This window comes from Gopherus evgoodei, chromosome 4 (genome assembly GCF_007399415.2).
Source record: "Gopherus evgoodei ecotype Sinaloan lineage chromosome 4, rGopEvg1_v1.p, whole genome shotgun sequence".
Classification (NCBI taxonomy): Eukaryota; Metazoa; Chordata; order Testudines; family Testudinidae; genus Gopherus; species Gopherus evgoodei.
This window is the reverse complement of record NC_044325.1, coordinates 96716756-96736570: the sequence shown is the minus strand read 5'-3', so window position 1 is coordinate 96736570 and position 19815 is coordinate 96716756. Positions and strand designations below refer to the sequence as shown.

General features: G+C 39.9%; 1 protein-coding gene across 5 annotated transcripts in view; it reads right to left on the bottom strand.

Annotated features, from left to right (window-relative positions):
- The window catches only part of QSER1 (glutamine and serine rich 1), a 77902-nt gene that overhangs the window by 56978 nt on the left and 1109 nt on the right, over positions 1–19815 (bottom strand). For 4 of the 5 annotated variants that reach the window (XM_030560277.1, XM_030560278.1, XM_030560280.1 and 1 more), the window contains exon 1: positions 16463–16500. The exons of the other annotated variant lie outside the window; for it this stretch is intronic. In XM_030560277.1, coding sequence (XP_030416137.1) covers positions 16463–16485 — 23 coding nt within the window. In that variant the 5' untranslated portion in view covers positions 16486–16500. Of the gene's footprint in view, positions 1–16462; positions 16501–19815 lie in introns of those variants that run through there. 5 annotated transcript variants of the gene reach the window in all.

Below are 19815 nucleotides of genomic sequence, written 5' to 3'. Positions count from 1 at the left end.
TCCAAAAATATTTAACACTCAACTTAAGTAAGCCATGCTCACTTTCTCATTTCTATGATAAGGAATTTAATACCACACAATTAAGTGGTTACCATGTTAGAAGGGGCTGCTGTAGGTTTCTTTGTTTTTTAAAAGAGGATAGCAACATCTCTAGACAATGGTAGGGTAATAATTCTAATAGTTTTTTTAAATAAATCTATACAGAATCAAAAGAAAAGAAGAGAAACAAAAAGGAGAAACAAAATGAAACAAAAAGAAAAGGAAAAACGAAACAAAAAGAAAAAAGAAAAGAAACAAAAAGAGAAACTATTTTAAATTAGTCCCTTTCCAGAGATTTTATATCAAGTACTATTATTAACTTTTTATTGCCATAACAAGGCTAACAACAAAAACTCTTCAGCACTAATGAAAGTGCAATTCATGTATTTACTTTTACCTCTACTAAAATACCTCAATCCTGGTGTACAACAGCCAATCATGCTGTTGTGGTACTAAGCCTCTTTTCCACCAAGAATGCTAACGATCTCAAATCGAAAGGATTAGCCTAATTTACAAGAAAAATTTTTAGATGCAATTTAAATACTAGTGTTTATTTATTTATTTAAAGGCACTTCTATAGTACTCATCAAGTACTTATAGCACTCAATCTATTATCTCTATGTCTTGAATGAATTTAGTCTCCAGAGGCAAAAGCTAGCAAATTGAATCACAATAGCCACCACTCCAGAGTTTCCCTGCTGTCTCATTTGTGGCAGATTTTGTATGTCTCCTAATTTCAGGAGCAAGTGCAGGGGACTTTATACTTACAAGACAACAAGATTTTGTTGCAATAAACACTGTCTAGACATGGACCTTTTTTCAGTATTGCTTTTCAGGCTATAGCATTTTCTCCCAAGAAATGTTACTTTCTTACAGTTCATACAGCAAAGCATTCACAAGCAAAAAATATTTTAATATTTATTTTCGACAAGTTTTTAGAAATTACCTTTAAAGGGTGTAAAAGAGAGCGCTAGCATATGGAGAGAGGATAGTTCTGATTAGCTACCTACTGTTCTTTCAACATCCAGCGAATTTAGCAGTTCTTAAGCAAACCTCATCAAAAAGTTAAGTGATTGAACTACAGATCATACTTTAGGCAAGCTAAGATTAAAAAAGAACTTTCAGAACTTTTAGAGAGCAAAAGAGCCTTTTGTGGGTCAAATGAACCTGCCACCTTGCTCTGAAGCAGCAACAGTTCCTGCTTCTGTTGATGGAAAAATTAGATCCTTTAAAATCAAAGGACATTTTCTAAGTCCTAATATTGCACAAGCGGCTCGAGATGGGAAATTGTATACTATCAGCCTAGGTAACAACACTGGAGACTCTTGTAGACCCCACTAAAACTAAAACTTCTAATGCTGATGCCTCTACTCAGACACACAAGCAGAAAATTGATTTTATTTTTTTCCCCAGGCTCCATACATGTCTACAAAAGATTAAAAAGCTCTCTGACTAACAAGCTTGAACTCTAGAAGAATCAAATCAAAGAAAAAATAAATGGTTTGACTCCCAGGGGGAGATGAAAGAGGTGATTTGGCCTCCTTTCTTGAGCAGCTGATTCCTGGCTTACTGAAAGCAGGAACAGTTCACATTGAACAGGCCTGATGCATTGCAAGAAGATCGCTATTCAAGGACCACGAACAAATGCACACAAAAGCAATTAATTTTAAGTTGCTGAAACAAGATATAAACATAATCATATCAGCAGCTAGACAGGCAGAGGAAGTGCTCTTAAAGTCACTTGGTATTTTGTTCTTAACCAGACTGGTGGTACACGGAGCGCAGGAAAGCAAAAATTATCATTATTACTCTCAAAAAGGATATCAATGGGGCGGGGGGGGGGGGAGAAGAAGGGGGACACTGATGCTGTGATTCTTCCCCAGGCTGTGAGGCACCTCACTACCACTTGCCCTTAGCATGAGGAAGCCTTGTCTGGGCCTCCAGGGCTCAGCTCCCCAAATGCATCCATCCAGGCAAAACAAGCACTCCCCTTTGGGCCTCCCAGACCCAGCTGTGACTCTACAGTACAGTGATTGGCACACTCCAACCTCCAAGTCCTCTAAGTCTTCCTCTGAAGTGTCCAGCCCCTGGTCCACTCGACGCTTGCAATATTCATAGATTCACTGCTTCCAGTGAAACAGTACATCCAGCTTACCAGTTCCACCTCAGATCACTGCTCCAGGTAACACAAAACGCAGATATGTTTATTGTGAAATCAAATATAAGTTTATTTAACAAAACACAGAGATTCAAGTAGTAGCAAACAGAAGTATCAGGGACAAATGGGTACATATAAAATAAAATCAAAGCAGGCATCCTAGAGCTGAGACCTAACAAGATACTCATGTGTTTTAGAACAGTGGTTTTCAAACTTTTCTTCTGGCGACCCATGTGAAGAAAATTGTTAATGCCCGTGACCCAACGGAGCTGCGGGATGAAGGGTTTGGGGTGTAGGAGAGGCTCAGGACTGAGGCAAAGGGTTGGAGTGCGGGGGTGAGGGCCGCAGGGTGGGGCTCAGAATGAGTGGTTGAGGGTGTGGGAGGGGGCTTTGGGGTGGGGAAGAGGGTTGAGTACAGGAGGAGGATCAGGGCTCTGGGCTGGGGGTGCAGGCTCTAGGGTGGGGATGGGGATGGAGGGTTTGGGGTGCAGGAAGGGGTTCTGAGTTGGGAGGCTCAGGGCTGGGGAAGGGGATTGAAGCACAGGGTTGGGGCACAGGCTTACCTGGGGCAGCTCCCAGTCAGCAGCACAGCAGGGGTGCTAAGGCAGCCTTCCTGCCCGTCCCAGCACTGCGGACCATGCTGCACCCCAGAAGTGGCCAGCAGCAGGTCCAGCTCCTAGGCAGAGGCACGCAAGCAGCTCCGTGTGGCTCTTGCCAGCAGGCATGGACACTGCCCCCCTACACACACCCCCAAGCTCCCCTTGGCTGGTTCCAGCAGGCACAGACACTTCCCCCTCTAACCCAGGTCCCCTGGCTGGGCATGCAGTTTGAAAACCACTGTTCCAGAGTACTGCTCACCATAAATCCTTGCAGCTCTTTACAGCCATCCTTGACTGTGACCCTCCTTTCATGACACAAGCACACTGTCAGCTTGTCTGCTAGGTGAAGGACTCAGTGTGTTCCTTTGCACTCCAAGATATATCATGACAATCCCTAGCTTTTATTCATAAACAGGACACCACGTTGTTTATTTCATTCTGCAGATTTCCTTTCTTGTAGATTTCACAATATCTTAGTTTGCACCTGGCTCAGTATATAGTGAAGCATACAATAAACAATACACAAATGGCCAGACAACGAGATAGGCACTTGTTACGTCCTGTCTCAAAGGGACATTTTTAAGGTGTATCATCACCTGGTAACTTGCCTAACCTTCAAAACCTTAAGAACATAACTTTTAGAATAGCTACATTTTGCAGTGATGACGACGACCAGTGGGCTACTGGCTCTTGGTTGAGATCTCACATCATCCTTCAGTGACATATTATGCCAGGGTCGGTAACCTTTCAGAAGTGGTGTGCTGAGTCTTCATTTATTCACTTCAATTTAAGGTTTTGCATGCCGGTAATACATTTTAACATTTTTTAGAAAGTCTCTCTCTATAAGTCTATATATTAAATAACTAAACTATTGTTGTTTGTAAAGTAAACAAGGTTTTCAAAATGTTTAAGAAGCTTCATTTAAAATTAAATTAAAATGCTGATCTTACGCCGCCGGCCTGCTCAGCCTGCTGCTGGCCTGGGGTTCTGTTCACCTAGGCCGGCAGCAGGCTGAGAGGGGCCTGGGGTCAGGACCCCGGCTGGCAATGGGCCGGCAGCCAGAACCCCAGACCAGCAGCGGGCTGAGCTGGTTCTGCCCGCTGGCTCCTGCCAGCCAAGGTCTCGGCTGCCAGCCCCACTCAACCCGCCACCGGTCTGGGGTCCCGGCCCTGCCCACAGAGTGGGTACCTACCTTCTCCCTGGTTCTGGCCCATTCTCTTCCTCTCTCTCTCTCTGCACTGAGCTGATGGTGGGGGTGAAGGGGCAGGCTGGGGGTTGAGGTGCAGTGCCTGGCCAGGAGCTAGAATGACGGAGCGGGCTCAGGGTTGGGACAGGAGGTTTGGGTGTGGAATGCTTACCTGGGTAGCTCCCATTTGGTGAGGGGTGCAGGTGGAAATGTGGGGGGGGGGGGGTGCAAGAGCTCCTGTTTGGTGCTCAGGGTGGGGTTGTGGGGGGTGTAGGAGTCAGGACATGGGGGGGCTGGGTATGTGTGGGGAGTGGAGGAGTCAGGGCAGGGTGTGTGTGAGGGGGGTGCAGGAGTCATGGCAGAGGGCTAGGAGGGGTGTGAGGGGGGTGCAGGAGTCAGGACATGGGGGGGCTGGGTATGTGTGGGGGATGCCAGAGCCAGGGCTGGAGTCATGGGGGGGGATGCAGGGTTTGGAGTGTGAGGGGGATGTAAGGGCCAGTGCAGAGGGCTGGGACTGGGTGGGGTGCTCCCAGCCTCCTGCCCTGAGCGGCTCAAGGCAGGGGGCTGGAGGGATACACCGATTCCACCCGCCTTCCCCAAGGCCCCGCTCCTGCCTCTTCTCTGCCTCCTTCCCGGTCTGAGCAGTGAGGGCGCTGGGGCTGCTCTTCTCCACTCCCTTGCAAGGGCCATTGGTGGCAGGGAAGGAGAGGAAGCAGGGCACGAACCAGCACGCTGGGGGAAGAGGCAGGGGACGGGGAAGCTTGGCTGCCGGCAGAGCCTGCCCTACAGGAGCAGTCGGCAGGACCAAGATTTATTCTGCCCCCTATCCTGCCAGAGAGAGCGGGCTGGGCCAGGCAGGATTTTTAATGGCAAGCTGCTGCCTGCTAGGGTCCCGGCCATTGGCCCCGCTCAGCCCGCTGCTGGGATTCTGCAGCGGGCTGAGCAGGGCCAGCGGCAGCCACAGCGTGCCATTAAAAATCAGCTCGCATGCCATCTTTGGCACGCGTGCCATAGGTTGCTGACCCCTGTATTATGCATATATCTGACCCAGGGATCCCTATAAAACTTTATGCACCTTTGGGCCCTTTGCCAGTTGGCACCAAGGGGTCCCTGTATTATAGATACCTCTATCCTCTTCCCTGAAAAATGAAGGCATTCTAAAATAGAATCTCTTCTGGGCAACAATTAGATGCGAGACTGCTAACAAAATTTACTAAAGACTCTCAATCTCTAGGAAAAATATTGAGAAACTTGATTCTGACTAATTAATTAGTAATACTGTTCTCTCTAAATTATAGCAGATATGTAAGCTATTTGTAAATTGAAGTGTACTTTATAACTCATTTTGCTTTAGCCAATATATCTGCCTTTATTTTAATCTCTATGCATATAAATTCAGCTTGTTTGTATTTACTATTGATATTTAATGCCTAGAATGAAAATATGCTAATAATGATATCTGTCCTTATCTATAACCTGTGTTTATTCAGTGTCCCTGAGAATATTACTTGAGGACATTACTCAAACATAATATAGATGATGCTTAGGACGGAAGGAAGCTCACATGACTATTTAACCAGTATGAACTTGAACTGTTTACTGTAATAGTAACACAATTCAGCATCATTTGCTATGCTCTGGGTACTGATTTTAATGTTACTGAATTTTAATTTATCTGCGTCAACGCAATGGTCCATCTAGCTCAGTATCCTGCCTGCTAACAGTGGCCAGTGCCAGATGCTCCAGAGGGAATGAACAAAACAGGGCAATTAGTGAGTGATTCATCCTCGGCAGTCACAGGTTTAGGGACCTCAGAGCATGCGGTTGCACCCCTGAACATCTTGGTTACCAGGCATCAATGGACCCATCCTCCATGAACCCAATTCTTTTTTTAAACCCAGTTATATTTTTGGCCTTCACACCATCCCCTGATAAGAAGTTCCACAGGTTGATTATGTTTTGACTGAAGAACTACTTCCTATTGCTTGTTTTAAATATATTGCCTATTAATTTAATTGGGTGACTCCTGGTTCTTGTGTTATGTGAACTATAAACAACACTTCCTTATTCACTTTCTCCACTCCATTCAAGATTCTACAGACCTGTATCAAATCCCCCACTTAGTTGTCTATCTTCTAAATTGAACAGTCCCAGTAGTCTTAATCTCTCCTCATATGGAAGCTGTTCCATACCACTAATCATTTCTGTTGCCCTTCTCTGTCATTTTTTTTTTTAAAGATGGAGTGACCACAACTGCACACAGTATTCAAGTGTGGGTTTACCATGGATTTATAAAGTGGCATGATGATATTTTCTGTCTTATTATCTAGCCCTTTCCTAATGGTTCCTAACAATCTGTTGGGGTTTTTTTTGTTTTGTTTTTTTGACTACTATTGCACACTAAGCATATGTTTTTAGAGAACTATCCACAAAGATTCCCAGATCTTTTTCTTGAATGGTAACAGCTAATTTAAACCCCATCATTTTGTATGTATAGTTGGGATGTTTTCCAAGGTGCATTTCTTTGAACTTTTCAACCCTGAATTTCATCTGCCATTTTGTTGCCAGTCACTGCCTTTATTGAGTTCCCTTTGTAACTCTTTACAGTCAGCTTTGGATTTCAACTATCTTGTGTAATTGTGTGTCCTCTACAAACTTTTTCCAGTTTTATGAATATGTTGAACAGCACTGGTCCCAGTGCAGATCCGTGGCGGTCCCACTATTTACCTCTCTCCACTGTGAAAACTGAACATTTATTCCTAGCCTATTTTTCCTATCTTTTAGCCAGCTACTGATCCATGAGAGGACTTTCCCTCTTATCCCATGACCGCTTACTTTGCTTAAGAGCCTTTGGTGAGAGACCCTGTCAAAAGTCCAAGTACATTATATCCACTGGATCACCCTTATCCGTGTGCTTGCTGACACCCTCAAAGAATTCTAATAGATTGATGAGGCATGATTTCCCTTTACAAAAGCCATGCTGACTCTTCCCCAACATCTATGTGTCCATCTATGTGTCCCATAATTTTGTTCATTACTATAGTTTCAACCAATTTGCCTAGTACTGAAGTTAGGCTTACCAGCTTGTAATTGCCAGGATTGCCTCTAAAACCTTTTTTTTTTTTAATTGGCATTACATTTGCTACCCTCAGCTAACTGGTATAGAGGCTGATTTAAGCAATGGACTACATACCACCAATGGTAGTTCTGCAATTTCATATTTGAGTTCCTTCAGAAAACTTGGATCAACACCATCTGGTCTTGGTGACTTATTACTGTTAAATTTATCAAAGTGCCAAAACCTCCTTTATTGATTCTGCAATCCAGGACAGTTCTTCCAATTTGTCACCTAAAAAGAATGATTTGAGTGTAGGATCTCCTCCATATCTTTTGCAGTGACAACCATTTCAAAGAATTCATTTAGCTCAGTGATACTCAGATTGAGGTTCAGGAGCCATAAGTTGCTGTTTAATATGTCTCCTGTGACTCTCTGCAGCACATGATATTAAAACACCTGTGTGATTTCATTATTAACTGATCAGTAAATGTAGAATAATTGGGCTGTCATTTTGATGTGAGGAAAAATATAATTAAGTCTCACAGCAAAATGACCACAGTAGTGTGAATTCATTATTTAATTTACTATATCTCTGTATAGAAATGTATATACAATTTTGCAGTCATTTTGTTGTGAGAATTATATATATTACTTTCACAGTAAAATGACTGCAAAATTTATATATATATTTCTATATAGAGATAGATAGACATAGTAAATTAAATAATGAATTCACACTACTGTGGATCTTTTGGATAATCTTGATTGCTAACTTGGCTCCTAAGCCACTGAGGTCTGAGTATCACTGATTTAGCTTCTCCATGGCGGCCTTGTCTGAATGCTCCTCTACCAGTTTATTTAATGTCCCCACTGATTGTTTGGCAGGCTTTCTGCTTCTGATTTTTTTTTTTTTAATTGCTGTTGGTTTTTGTGACTCTTGCTAATTGCTCTTCATAGCCTTTTTAGGCCTAATAATACTTTTACACTTGACTTGCCAGAGTTTATGATCCTTTCTATTTTCCTCAGTAGGATCTGACTTCCAATTTTTAAAGGATGTCTTTGTGTATCTCACCATCTCCTTTACTGTTTGAGCCATGCTGGCATTTTTTCGTCCTCTTGCTGTTATAATTAATTTATTTATTTGGCTAGGTATGCATTCAGTGATCTATTAAAGCATAACTCATAATCAGTGTCTCCTGGGCTAATACACCTCTCCTTTCAACTTTAGAGTTTATTAGCCCAGGCAATGTTATAACCTCAAATAGTCCCCACTTTCAATTATCCTGCACAACTATGGAGAGTATGTTTGAGCTGCCTGTGAGTTGGATGGAACACTGCTCAAGACATTTTTGTGAAATTTTCATCATTTCCTAGCTCTCAATCACTCAGATGTGAACCTCCAATAAAAAGAAGTTTAGTGGTACAGCTTCTCTACATATGCATGGATTGGGTGAATACAGAGACAAATTCCATAATTTATGTGGGTCTGTTTTGTTTTATAGTGAATATATTTTGTATTTTAAAAAGCAAAACAACACTTTCAAAGCTAAAAGGAAACAGTTTTCCATTTATTTTGTTTTTCTTATGGCCTGAATTCTTTGACTTTAAAAAAAGTCCATGGTAACTGAAGGCCAAGGTATTCTTACAGCTACTAAGTATTTTAATACTTGAATGCAAGTGCTGGCTTGTTTGCTTACGATGAAAACCACCTACAGGAGTTCTTAATAGCAAGACAATTACAATGCCATTTCCATGAAATTAGTTCAATACACTTTGAAATATATATTTGAAAATAATTTATATCTATATGACTAATTTTAAACTTCAATATTAGTGATCTCGAAGGTGAGTTTGAACTTTTGACCTTATTGGCTTCTTTCTGGTGTATAAAAACAGTTTGAATTATTTTGTTGTTGTTGTTAAACACACACATTCAAAATTCAGTAAAGCTGGTCAAAATTTTCCAAATTTCAACAGAAAAAAAGGGACACATTTTCCACAATTCCTGTAGCTGTTTTTCAATCAGCTCTAAAATTCAGGACTATCTACCCAGGAAGCAACTGGAAAAGTGGTGGGATTATAACATCAGAGAAACACTGAAAAGTTATTAAATTGAAAGAGAAGTAGTCATTTTTATCCAAGATTAAAATTCTGATTTCATTAAATCCTATTTAACAAACACCCAGACCCATTCACTTAGGGCTGAGAAATCTCCCTAAGTTACAATCTTCAAGGTAAACAAACAAAAACAGGCAAACTTGATATTTTCAAGTTAAAAAATAAGCACTATTTTATTTGGCTGGGATGTTGGAAAGAAGGCGACTGTCAGGCTTTTTTATATATCATTAATGAACAAACAAGTGCACAAATTTAGTTTGCTTTTATTTTGTCGTTCTCCTTTAAAGGTCACAGTTTATTTTAAAAAAAAGTTAAATTACAGTGTATCTCCCTCTTCCACACCATCACCAACCACTGCAAGGGGAGAACTTCCAGTCTCTTCCCTTCCTATCCTCACTGCTGGAAAAGAACAGAAAGCTTCCAAGTAACTTCCTTTCATCTCTTCCAATTTTTGCAACCTCTCCTTCAGATCATATTGGTACCTCTGCTGCTGTTCACAGCTTTCCTAAGTGGCAGGTCATGGTAAGATCTCACTTGTGTCACTGCTACCAATAGCCATTCTGAATATTAGTTGTAACACTGACCAGAATATCATATATCTTACTCGGCGGCCGTCTGGAACCTTGAGAGCCCCACTGACAATTACTGTTGGGGAAGAATGACTACTCTCTTCTTTCCCCACCCAAAACTAGCATTTTAGTATTGCAACACAATGAAACAAGACTCCAGCCAGTTTAATTGCTGCTGTTCAAAACCCCATTGGGCAGCTGTGAAATTGATGAGATCATGGCAATTTCTGTTTACTGCTAATTTAGTTTAGAAGTTGCATATTCAGTCTGATCCACATTGGGGCAATTAGTTCTCAAAGGAGAACAATGTCATATAATGAATCATGGACATCACTTCCTGAAGCACCTAAGCTTGAGAAATCTCCCAAGAAAATTTATAAAATCAAAGCCCAATATGTTGGTTCAGGTCATATAGCTGGCCATCTGATGTTTGGGATAGGATTGGAGGTTTAATATTTGGAAATTTTCCCCAAGTCATCATCAGACTATTCACTCATGCAATTTAAGGTTGTGGCACACCTCTTCTGACAGAGTCAGGGACTTGTTTTGATCATCTGACCAGGCCTTCTAAGGTTAATGGTACCAGAGCATTTCCAGGGAAGTTTGAGGAAGAATATTGTCCTTGTAACAGAACATTGAATTGTTTGGTTAGAGTTTACGATGATTTTTTTGGCCTCAAATATCCACAGAATAGTCCCAAGGCACCTTCCTCCCAAAGTCTGTCTTTCCAAATCACTCTGGTTTATGAATGAACTATGCAAACTGAGGCAGGAGGAAAGAAAGCTTGAGCACCAGTAGCAGAAGCTGCAATTTGAATCTGACTGACCAACTGCAAAGATTTTTGAAGTCCAATGGTGTGGCTGTACAGAAGTCAAAATAGAGGGGTTTTGCCTCCATGATAATATCTGCAAAGTTTCAATCAGTGGATCTGTTTTCAGTGGTAGATAGTTTGGTTTATCTACATTTGCATTTACTCAGTGGCTGTTTCAAGTGTCTTCAATTATAAGGAAATTCTGTATTACTTTCCAAATAAAATCAGGCAGAGTCAGACTGAACTGTCTGCATTCACAAGGACAACACAATCTCTCAGAAGGAAAAAAATTGGCTCTGACCTGTTTTCCCCCAAATTATTCTTAAAGTAAGGGTATTTAGCAATACTTCCTAAACAGTTAATAACCATCAAGAATACTAGCACTCGATTCTGCAGTGGCACAGAAGTCACTATTTGTACTGTTCGTAATATAGGACAAAACATATCAGTTGATTGTCATTGGTATTAGGTACACCACCAAAGGAAGACGGTTATAAGTACATAGTTTACTATTTTATTAGAGTGTAAGTTTCTTCTGGTGGGGACCATTTCTATGTTTGTGCAGCACCTAACACGAGGGTCTGGATTCTGATATAGGTGTGTTGCAATAAAATCACACATCTCTCCTCCAAATACATGCTCTTATAAACTTTAATTTAAATTAAAAATCCCCACAAACAACAATTTAAGCAATTTCATTTTCAAATTTCATGTTTGGGGCTCATACAGTTCTCTTGATGACTGGCCTGCTGCCCTTCCCTAAAATCTTGGGGAAAGCCATGGATAATTATATTAGTGTGGTTTACTTCATATAAAGAATTCCCACTTTCTTGTATTGTTTTGATTTTCTGGGGCTCTTTCCTCATGAGGGTGCAACTTTTTTTATTTATTATAGGGCTGTCAAACGATTAAAAATGTGATTAATCGTGCTGTTAATAAATATCATTTATTTAAAATATTTTTGGATATCTACTACATTTTTTAAAATATAATTTCAATTACAACAAAATACAAAGTGTACAGTGATTTTAAATTTATTTTTTATTACAACTATTTGCACTGTAAAAAAATTATATTTTAATTCACCTCATACAAGAACTGTAATACAATCTTTTTGTCATGAAATCAAACTTATAAATGTAGAATTATGTAAAAAAACGGCATTCAAAAATAAAACAATGTAAAATTTTAGACCTTACAAGTCCGCTCAGTCCTACTTCTTGGTGAGCCAATCACTCAGACAAACAAGGTTGGTTCCAATTTGCAGGAGATAATGCTGTCTGCTTCTTGTTTACAATGTCACCTGAAAGTGAGAACAGGCGTTCACATGGCACTGCTGTAGCTGGCGTTGCACTACAGATTCATATGTCCCTTCATGCTTCAACCACCATTACAGAGGACATGCTTCCATGCTGATGATGAGTTCAGCTTGACAATTATCCAAATCAGTGCAGAACAATGCATGTTTATTTTCATCATCTGAGTAAGATGCCACCAGCAGAAGGTTCAGTTTCTTTTTTGGTAGTTTGGGTTCTGCAGTTTCCATATCGGAGTATTGCTCTTTTAAGACTTCTAAAAGCATGCTCCATACCTCATCTCTCAGATTTTTCATGGTACTTGAGATTCTTAAACCTTGGGTCGAGTGCTTAGCAATCCTTAGAAATCTCACATCGGTACTTTCTTCGCGTTTTGTCAAATCTGCTGTGAAAGTGTTCTTAAAACAAACAAGTGCTGGGTCATCACCCGAGACCGCTATAACATGAAATATACGCAGAATGCAGGTAAAACAGAGCAGGAGACATACAATTCTCCCCCCAAGGAGTACAGTCATAAGTTTAATAGATACTTTTTTTTTTAATGAGCATCATCAGCATTGAAGCATGTCATCTGGAATGGTGGCTGAAGCATGGAAGGGGCATATGAATGTTTAGCTTATGTGGAATGTAAACACCTTGCAACACTGATTACAAAAGGGCCATGCAAATGCCTGTTCTCTCTTTTAGGTGACATTGTAAATAAGAAGCAGACAGCAGTATCTCCTGTCAATGTAAATAAACTTGTTTGTCTTAGCAATTGGCAGAATAAGATGTTGGACTGAGTGGACTTGTAGGCTCTAAAGTTTTACACAGTTTTGGTTTTGAGTGCAGTTATGTAACCAAAAAATAATCTGCATTTGTAAGTTATACTTTCACGATAAAGAGATTGTACTTCAGTACTTGTATGAGATGAATTGAAAAATACTATTTCTTTTATCATTTTTACAGTGCATATATCTGTAATCAAAAATACTATAAAGTGAGCACTGTGCTCTTTGTATTCTGTGTTGTAATTGAAATCAATATTGAAAATGTAGAAAAACATCCAAATTTTTTAATAAATTTCAGTTGGTATTCTATTGTTCTAAGTACAATTAATCGCAATTAATTTTTTAAATTGTGATTAATTTTTCTTAGTTAATCGCATGAGTACCTGCGATGACAGCCCTATTTTATTACCATGTCATTTTATATCTTCTGCCCTTCCCTCCTCAATTATCTCTTCTTCCCACCCCTAGGATAACGACTATGATGTCATTAATAAATAATACTAGCCCTTATACAGAACTTTTTACTCAGATCGCCAAGCGCTGCACAAGGGAGGGTAAAAAGACAGTTACCTCAAAGTTATAATAATGTGTTCATTGTTAAAAGTATGCTTTCTGATATTTGGATTGTTGCTCTATGGAAAATAGCATAATGGTTTGAGGCCTATTTTACTATGGCTGAGGTGATATGCTTGCATAAAATTATTCAGTGAAATATATCAGTAAAAATTTAAATTATATTTTAAAAGCATACCATTAGCTCATGAATTGGATTAATCCCATTAGCATTTTATTAAAAATAAAATGAATTTCAGCAATTGAGATTGTGACACTAGCAAATCAGGTGCCAGCTCAGGTCACAACCCCAGGCCAATTCGGTTGGGTGTTCGTTATAGATCAAAGTGCGTTCAGATGTTTAAACTTCATGAAAATAGTGGAATGATACTTGTATTGTTTTCACTTATTTGTTCCTTGTCATAATGTAACAGCAAACATTACCCTGTAACTAAATAACCCGTCAAAGAATCTTGTGAATGCTTATTGAAGGACCTAAAGACTTAACAGAAATGCTAATTTCAAAGTAAATGGCCATTATGTATAATGGTCGGAGGTCAAAATACTAAGTGCGTTTCTCACACACAATCATCAAAAGAACAATCCAGGTGGGTAGAGACACTGTCAGCTTGCTTACTGAGTGAGATACTATAAATATGGGTTCAAGAAAGATTCTCTCTCTCTGAAAATCTGGACTCTTACAGAGCGTGTGCCAGATGCAAAGTCGAGATTTCCCAGAAACAATCTGCGTACCCTGAAAAGACTTTTGAGAAACAGGCAGTTTTATTACATTACTACCACCATTTGGAGTTACAAACTGTGATTCACCTTTACATGTATTTTACCTGCCACTGCCTTTCAATAACGCTCATTCTTTTCCTTAGCTAATAAACCTGTAGTTAGTTTACTATATAATTGGCTGTCAGTGTTTCTTTGGTGAAAGATCTGAGAGTACTAATTGATCTGTTAAATGACTAGTCTCTTGGGCTCAGATAAACCTGATGTAGTGTGATTTTAAGTGATCTTTTTATCAGAAAGTTCAGTTTGCGCTGGGTGGCAAGACAGACTGGAGAGTCTAAGGGGACGACTGTCTGGACTCCATGACAAGACTGGTATAGTGATCCAGAAGCTTACATTTGTTACTGGCTTGATGAAATCTAATTATAGAACATACCACCAGTGTGGGACTGCCCTTGTTTTCTGACAGTCTGCCCCCAACGTAGGCACTCAGTCATGAGCCACTCCAGAGAGCATGACAGCATGAGATACTTAAAAAAAAAAAAAATAGTATCATGCTGCCGTAACTTGTCTTGAGCGGACACAACTGAACACTAATGTCAAAAATACCAATCCATAGGAAAGTTTTGCATTTTATTTCTTAATGTACACTTTATATTCTAATTATATGGAAATACTGTGTTAATGCAACTTAACCACAGAAGAGTTCAGGATGTTTCACATTTATGTTTCCTGGATCAACTGTAACTAAGTCACTTTGAGCATGACACTTGCATTTAATAATGCCTTTCATCATAACGCAGAATCTCAAAGCATTTTTCAAACAATTACTTAACCCTCATAACACCCTGTGAAGTATTACATGGGGAAACCAAGACAGTCACAAAAAGCTAGATTTTCAGAAGAGGTCAGCACCCACAATTGGGATCAGATTTTCAAGGGCTTAGATCCTATAAAGGCACCTAAATAAGGATCAGATTTTCAAGATTTTATGTAGCAGCTCCCATTGTGATACTCGTGGCTAGATTTTCAAAGAGCTCAGAACGTAACATGCTGAGCTTTTTTGAAAATCTGGCCCTTAGTGACTCAGCCAACACCCTACTACACATCAGGAGCAAAGCCAGGAGCAGAACCAGTACTTACTTCTGACCGCAAGGCAATACGCTCCCACATATCAAGTTGGAGGATCTCGCCCTCAATTTTTTTTTCTCCTTAAATCTACATCTCAAACTTAATGGGGCATTAACAGGATGAGTTCGTTTGATTTTGCAATTCGTGGTCCTTAACGAAAAAACATCCTAGGACATTCATATAAGACTATGTAGCATTTAGTTGGTATATAATAATTTCAATAAAATCAGTTTGTGGTTGTTTCACTATAGTTCTATCAGAAAGCTGTGCACAGCTCAAAAGCTACAGAAAATGATGGCACCCCATTTTAAGAAAAAAATAACTTTACTATTTAAACAAATTCTTTAAATATGCCAGAAGCATAGTCTTCATTAGGATTTAATGCGTCTTAAACTTGATGTCTAGAACAAAACAATTAGCATTTTAAGCATATTTACAAAAATAAAATGTAAAAAATTGCCTTAACTGGCATAAAATTTTGAATCTCTTAAAGAAAAAAATCACAATGGGAGTTTTAGGAAAAAAGATCAGAGGAAAACACTAGCACTCTTGGGGACTGACTGGCTCAGATGATTGGTAACTTCCAGGTTACTAGTTTCAGTAAGGACTAAAGGTGGTTGACAAATAATGGATATTTGAAAGCTACGAGAAGCAGGAAGCCTCAGAAGCTCACAGGGAGAGTCAGGGGCAGTGGGGCAATGTCAAGATGTCAGGGATAGGATGGGGAGTAGTTCCTACTGCTCCCCAGATGAATCTCAAGCACTGAGGTGGCCATTCCAGCACTTCAGAGTCCTGCTCTCACTACCCCCTCTCCTTGCACACAGCTTACAATGAACAACAAGAACTGAAGCAGAAATATAGATCAGTCTCCACAATATTTCCATTGCAGGGGTGCTTACCCCCAAAACCTCATGGTTCTACTGCCATGATCAGAAGTCAATTTGGTAGTATCATTATTCCTGTTGCCAGTAGACAAGTGACCACGAAACCTAAAGAGCCCCACTTCTAAATGGTTGCCCATGGCATTCGCAACAGAGAGTCCAATAACTGGATGGATATAGAAAACAAATATCATCCAATTCCTAGCAGTGGTCTTTTCAGATCAGGAATGAGCACACTGGTGAGTCTGCATTGAAAAGCTTGCATTGCTGTGAGCTATGCTGTATCTGTTCTCTAGATAAAAAACAGAAGCCCTCAATTCCAGGAGTGTCAAGGTCAACACTACAGGCACACACACATAAATTCAGCCATAAAAGTTACTCTTCCCCCCCACTAGAAAGTTCATGAAGACATGGACATGGTTATAATGGAAGAACACTCTCAACCACAACTAGTATTAACTTTAGGCAACACAATCTCAAATGCCTGAGGAAGGGTGCGAAGGGTGCCACATGATCCTGAAGTTCAGAGAACACACCTGATTTTCATGGCCTGGCCCATATCTTGAAACCTTTCAGGATAGCTAAGGAAACCTCACAGCTATTTTGAATTTCTCAGCACTGTATCTGTAACAAATTACACAAGACGTGATATTCTTTTCCACTCACTGACTACTGAACAGCAAATAAACCTGGAGGTCAGAAGATTCCATGGAAGAAGGTGGAGATGTGGAGAGGATAAGTCTAAAGTAAGGACGTAGATGAGAAATTGTACATTCTTTGTACGAAATTTCACATCCTTTAAAAATTCAATAGTTGTAGGTGTTTTTACCTAATGAGAGCAGTGATCTGTCTAAATCCACCCCTCCTCCTAATAGCCATCCTGCCAGTTTCATCAGAAGCTCCAATACAAACAAAGGCTAGGCAAAAAGGCAGAAGAAACAACAAAGAAAGTGAAGGGCTGCTGCTCTGGGCCTATAATACAGAAAGGGATTAATTTTTCAAAGAAGCAGGAAGGAAGAAGAAAAAAGACCCAAAACATTTAGGAACTGAATATCTTTTGCACTAGTAAAAGGATATGTAGCCTGTCTCCTCTAGAAGCATTTGTTTCAGGAACCTATTCAGTCGCCTATGTGAAGTGTTCTTATGGACAAAGGCCACACCAGAGATAAAACAACCAAAACTGGCAATCTTTGTAGGTACTCTAAAGAGGCAAGGACTGAACTAGCATGGAGACTGAGGCTATGTCTACACTGCACGTTCGACGTAAAATTTTTGTCTGTCACGGCTGTGAAAAAAAAATCCCCCTGACCAACAAAGATTTACCCACAAAAAGCACTGTGTGGACAGCGCTTTGTCAGTGGGAGATGCTCTCGTGGGGGTGGTTTTATTTTGTTGGCAGGAGAGAGCTCAGAAAGAGCAGCTACACTGCATACCTTACAATAGCACTGCTATAGCAGCACAGCTGTGTGGCTGGAAGGTGCACCGTATAGACAGGGTTTGGCAACCTTTCAGAAGTGGTGTGCCGAATCTTCATTTATTCACTCTGATTTAAGGTTTTGCATGCCAGTAATACATTTTAACATTTTTAGAAGGTCTCCTTCTATAAGTCTATAATATCTAACTAAACTATTGTTGTATATAAGTAATAGGTTTTTAAAATGTTTAAGAAGCTTCATTTAAAATTAAATTAAAAGGCAGAGCTCCCAGAACGGTGGCCAGGACCAGGCAGGGGCATGCCACTGAAAATCAGCTTGCGTGCCAATTTGGCACGCGTGCCATACGATTGCCTACCCCTGATCTAGGCATAACGTGATTACTGTTTCCATTTAGAGTTCTCCCTGCAATCAGGACCTGGTGGGGCACAACGAGGTATATTACTCCTCTTTTACATCTACACTGCATTCTTCTTTCAGCATGTGTAGAGTAGGTATTTGTTAGCCACTCTAGCACGGGTTTAAGTAGCAGTGTAGAACAGCTTAATACGTGGGGTACAGACACTCCTGAAGGCGGTGGGTATGTACTCAAGTACATATTCTACACAGCTCTTTGCTTGCCAAGTCTGCCTTCCTGTCTACACTGCTGTTTTTAACTGTGTCGTATCCGGCTAACTCACAGCTGCTGGAGCTTTTCCACATCACAGGAAAAGACTTCAGCAGTGAGCAAAGGCTCTGGCAGCTCCTGCTGGATACCTTCCCCGTTGCAGGTAAAGACTGGCCACTCTGTTGCAGGGAAAGGCTCCAGCAGTGGGGATCAGTTTTTCCCCTCTACTTCTTTCACCAGAGCCTTTCCTCATGGCAATGAAAGTCTCTGGCAGCAGTAAGTTGCTGAAAACCTTTCCCCGCTGCCTCCCCACTGCCAGAGCTTTTCACTGACATGTGTAGCTAGCTACATATACCATACATGCTGCAAAAAGTGGTGGCAATGTAGATGTAGCCTTAGGCTTACTTTTAACCTGTCCTCTAAATAGTTTTATTTCAGTTTGCAACTGAAAATTGACATTAAATGTTGATTCATAAGAGAATTGGTATTGAAAGCTTTGGCTAGATGAATCCAAAGTAATATCAAGATTCCTTTTTTGTTGTATAGTTCATTTTGAATTTCTAGCAAGCCCATCACACATCAGGATCTGCAGATAATTGAAGGCTATGGGGTGAGAGAGCAGTTCAGTCTCCTTGCTACTTCAATCTTTGACCTTTCTGCTCACCCTTAGAAGCAAGCCTTCAAAAATAGTGGACACACACCAGCAGGGCACTGTGGGATTCTTCACACTGTCTCTACCTATGTTGAACTTGCAACATGAATAAGTGTTAGACTTTAGTTTTAAGTGCTGTCAATAAGTTTGGCCAATATGACCTATTTTTAATGTGCTCACAATGTTTATGTAATCATTAGTTTGTGTTTTCTCTTAAGTGTTTAAAATATTCAGTAAAGAAAAGGCTTTAGTTTCAGGCCTCTAAATATCATACACTATAGACAGCACTTAAAACAAAAATATTATTAACTGACAAATACCTCATTTGTTTATACCTTCACAATAATTTAACTGGGTTAAATCTATATTTTTATATTTGTGCTTATTTTAACATGTATTATTTATCTAGAGTTTGTATAATCTATAATACAAATAATATTTGCAAACCAATGAATCCAGACTGGACCTACAGCTACATAGAGTTGTTACAATATGTGTCAGTCTTCATATGAGAAAAAATGTGCAGATTAAAATCTTAGAGATTATTTAATTGTTTTCAAATTTACTGTATATGCCAACAGGAAAGTGCTAAACCTCATTTTGGTGAGTTCCAATATTCACTGTCACTGTATGTAATCTGAATAACTGAAGAGTTGCTATAGTAACACAGAATACATAAATATGAGACCTCTTGCGGGAGAATGGATGTAGACAGAGCAAGCTGTATTTTAAACCACTTAACAAGGGTGAGGTGAATCCTAAACTCCTCAGTACAGGAAAACCCACTTTTCAGAACCAGGGAAAACCCACCCCATTACGCAGGGGGAGGAGAAGAGGAAAAGGGGGATTTTAAGTTTAAGTGGTCAAATATTAGCACAGCAACAAGAGATTCCATTTTATGTTATGCTTACAACAACACTGTATTTTGCCTTTAATACACAGTAATTTGGAGCTGCACATATACCTAAGATAAACAATAATATAATAATATAAAATAAAAATAAAATAAATAATAAGCCAAAACAGAGACTGACCACTTGGACATTTTTAGGATTTGTATATTTTGAAGTTAACAAAGTTAACCTGAGTTATACAATATATAAGCAAACCTGACCCTACAAAACCTTTTGTAAATAATATTTTTACTTTTAATTATTTTCTCCTAGCTTTTTAAAAAAGGGGCTGAATCCTCTTGGA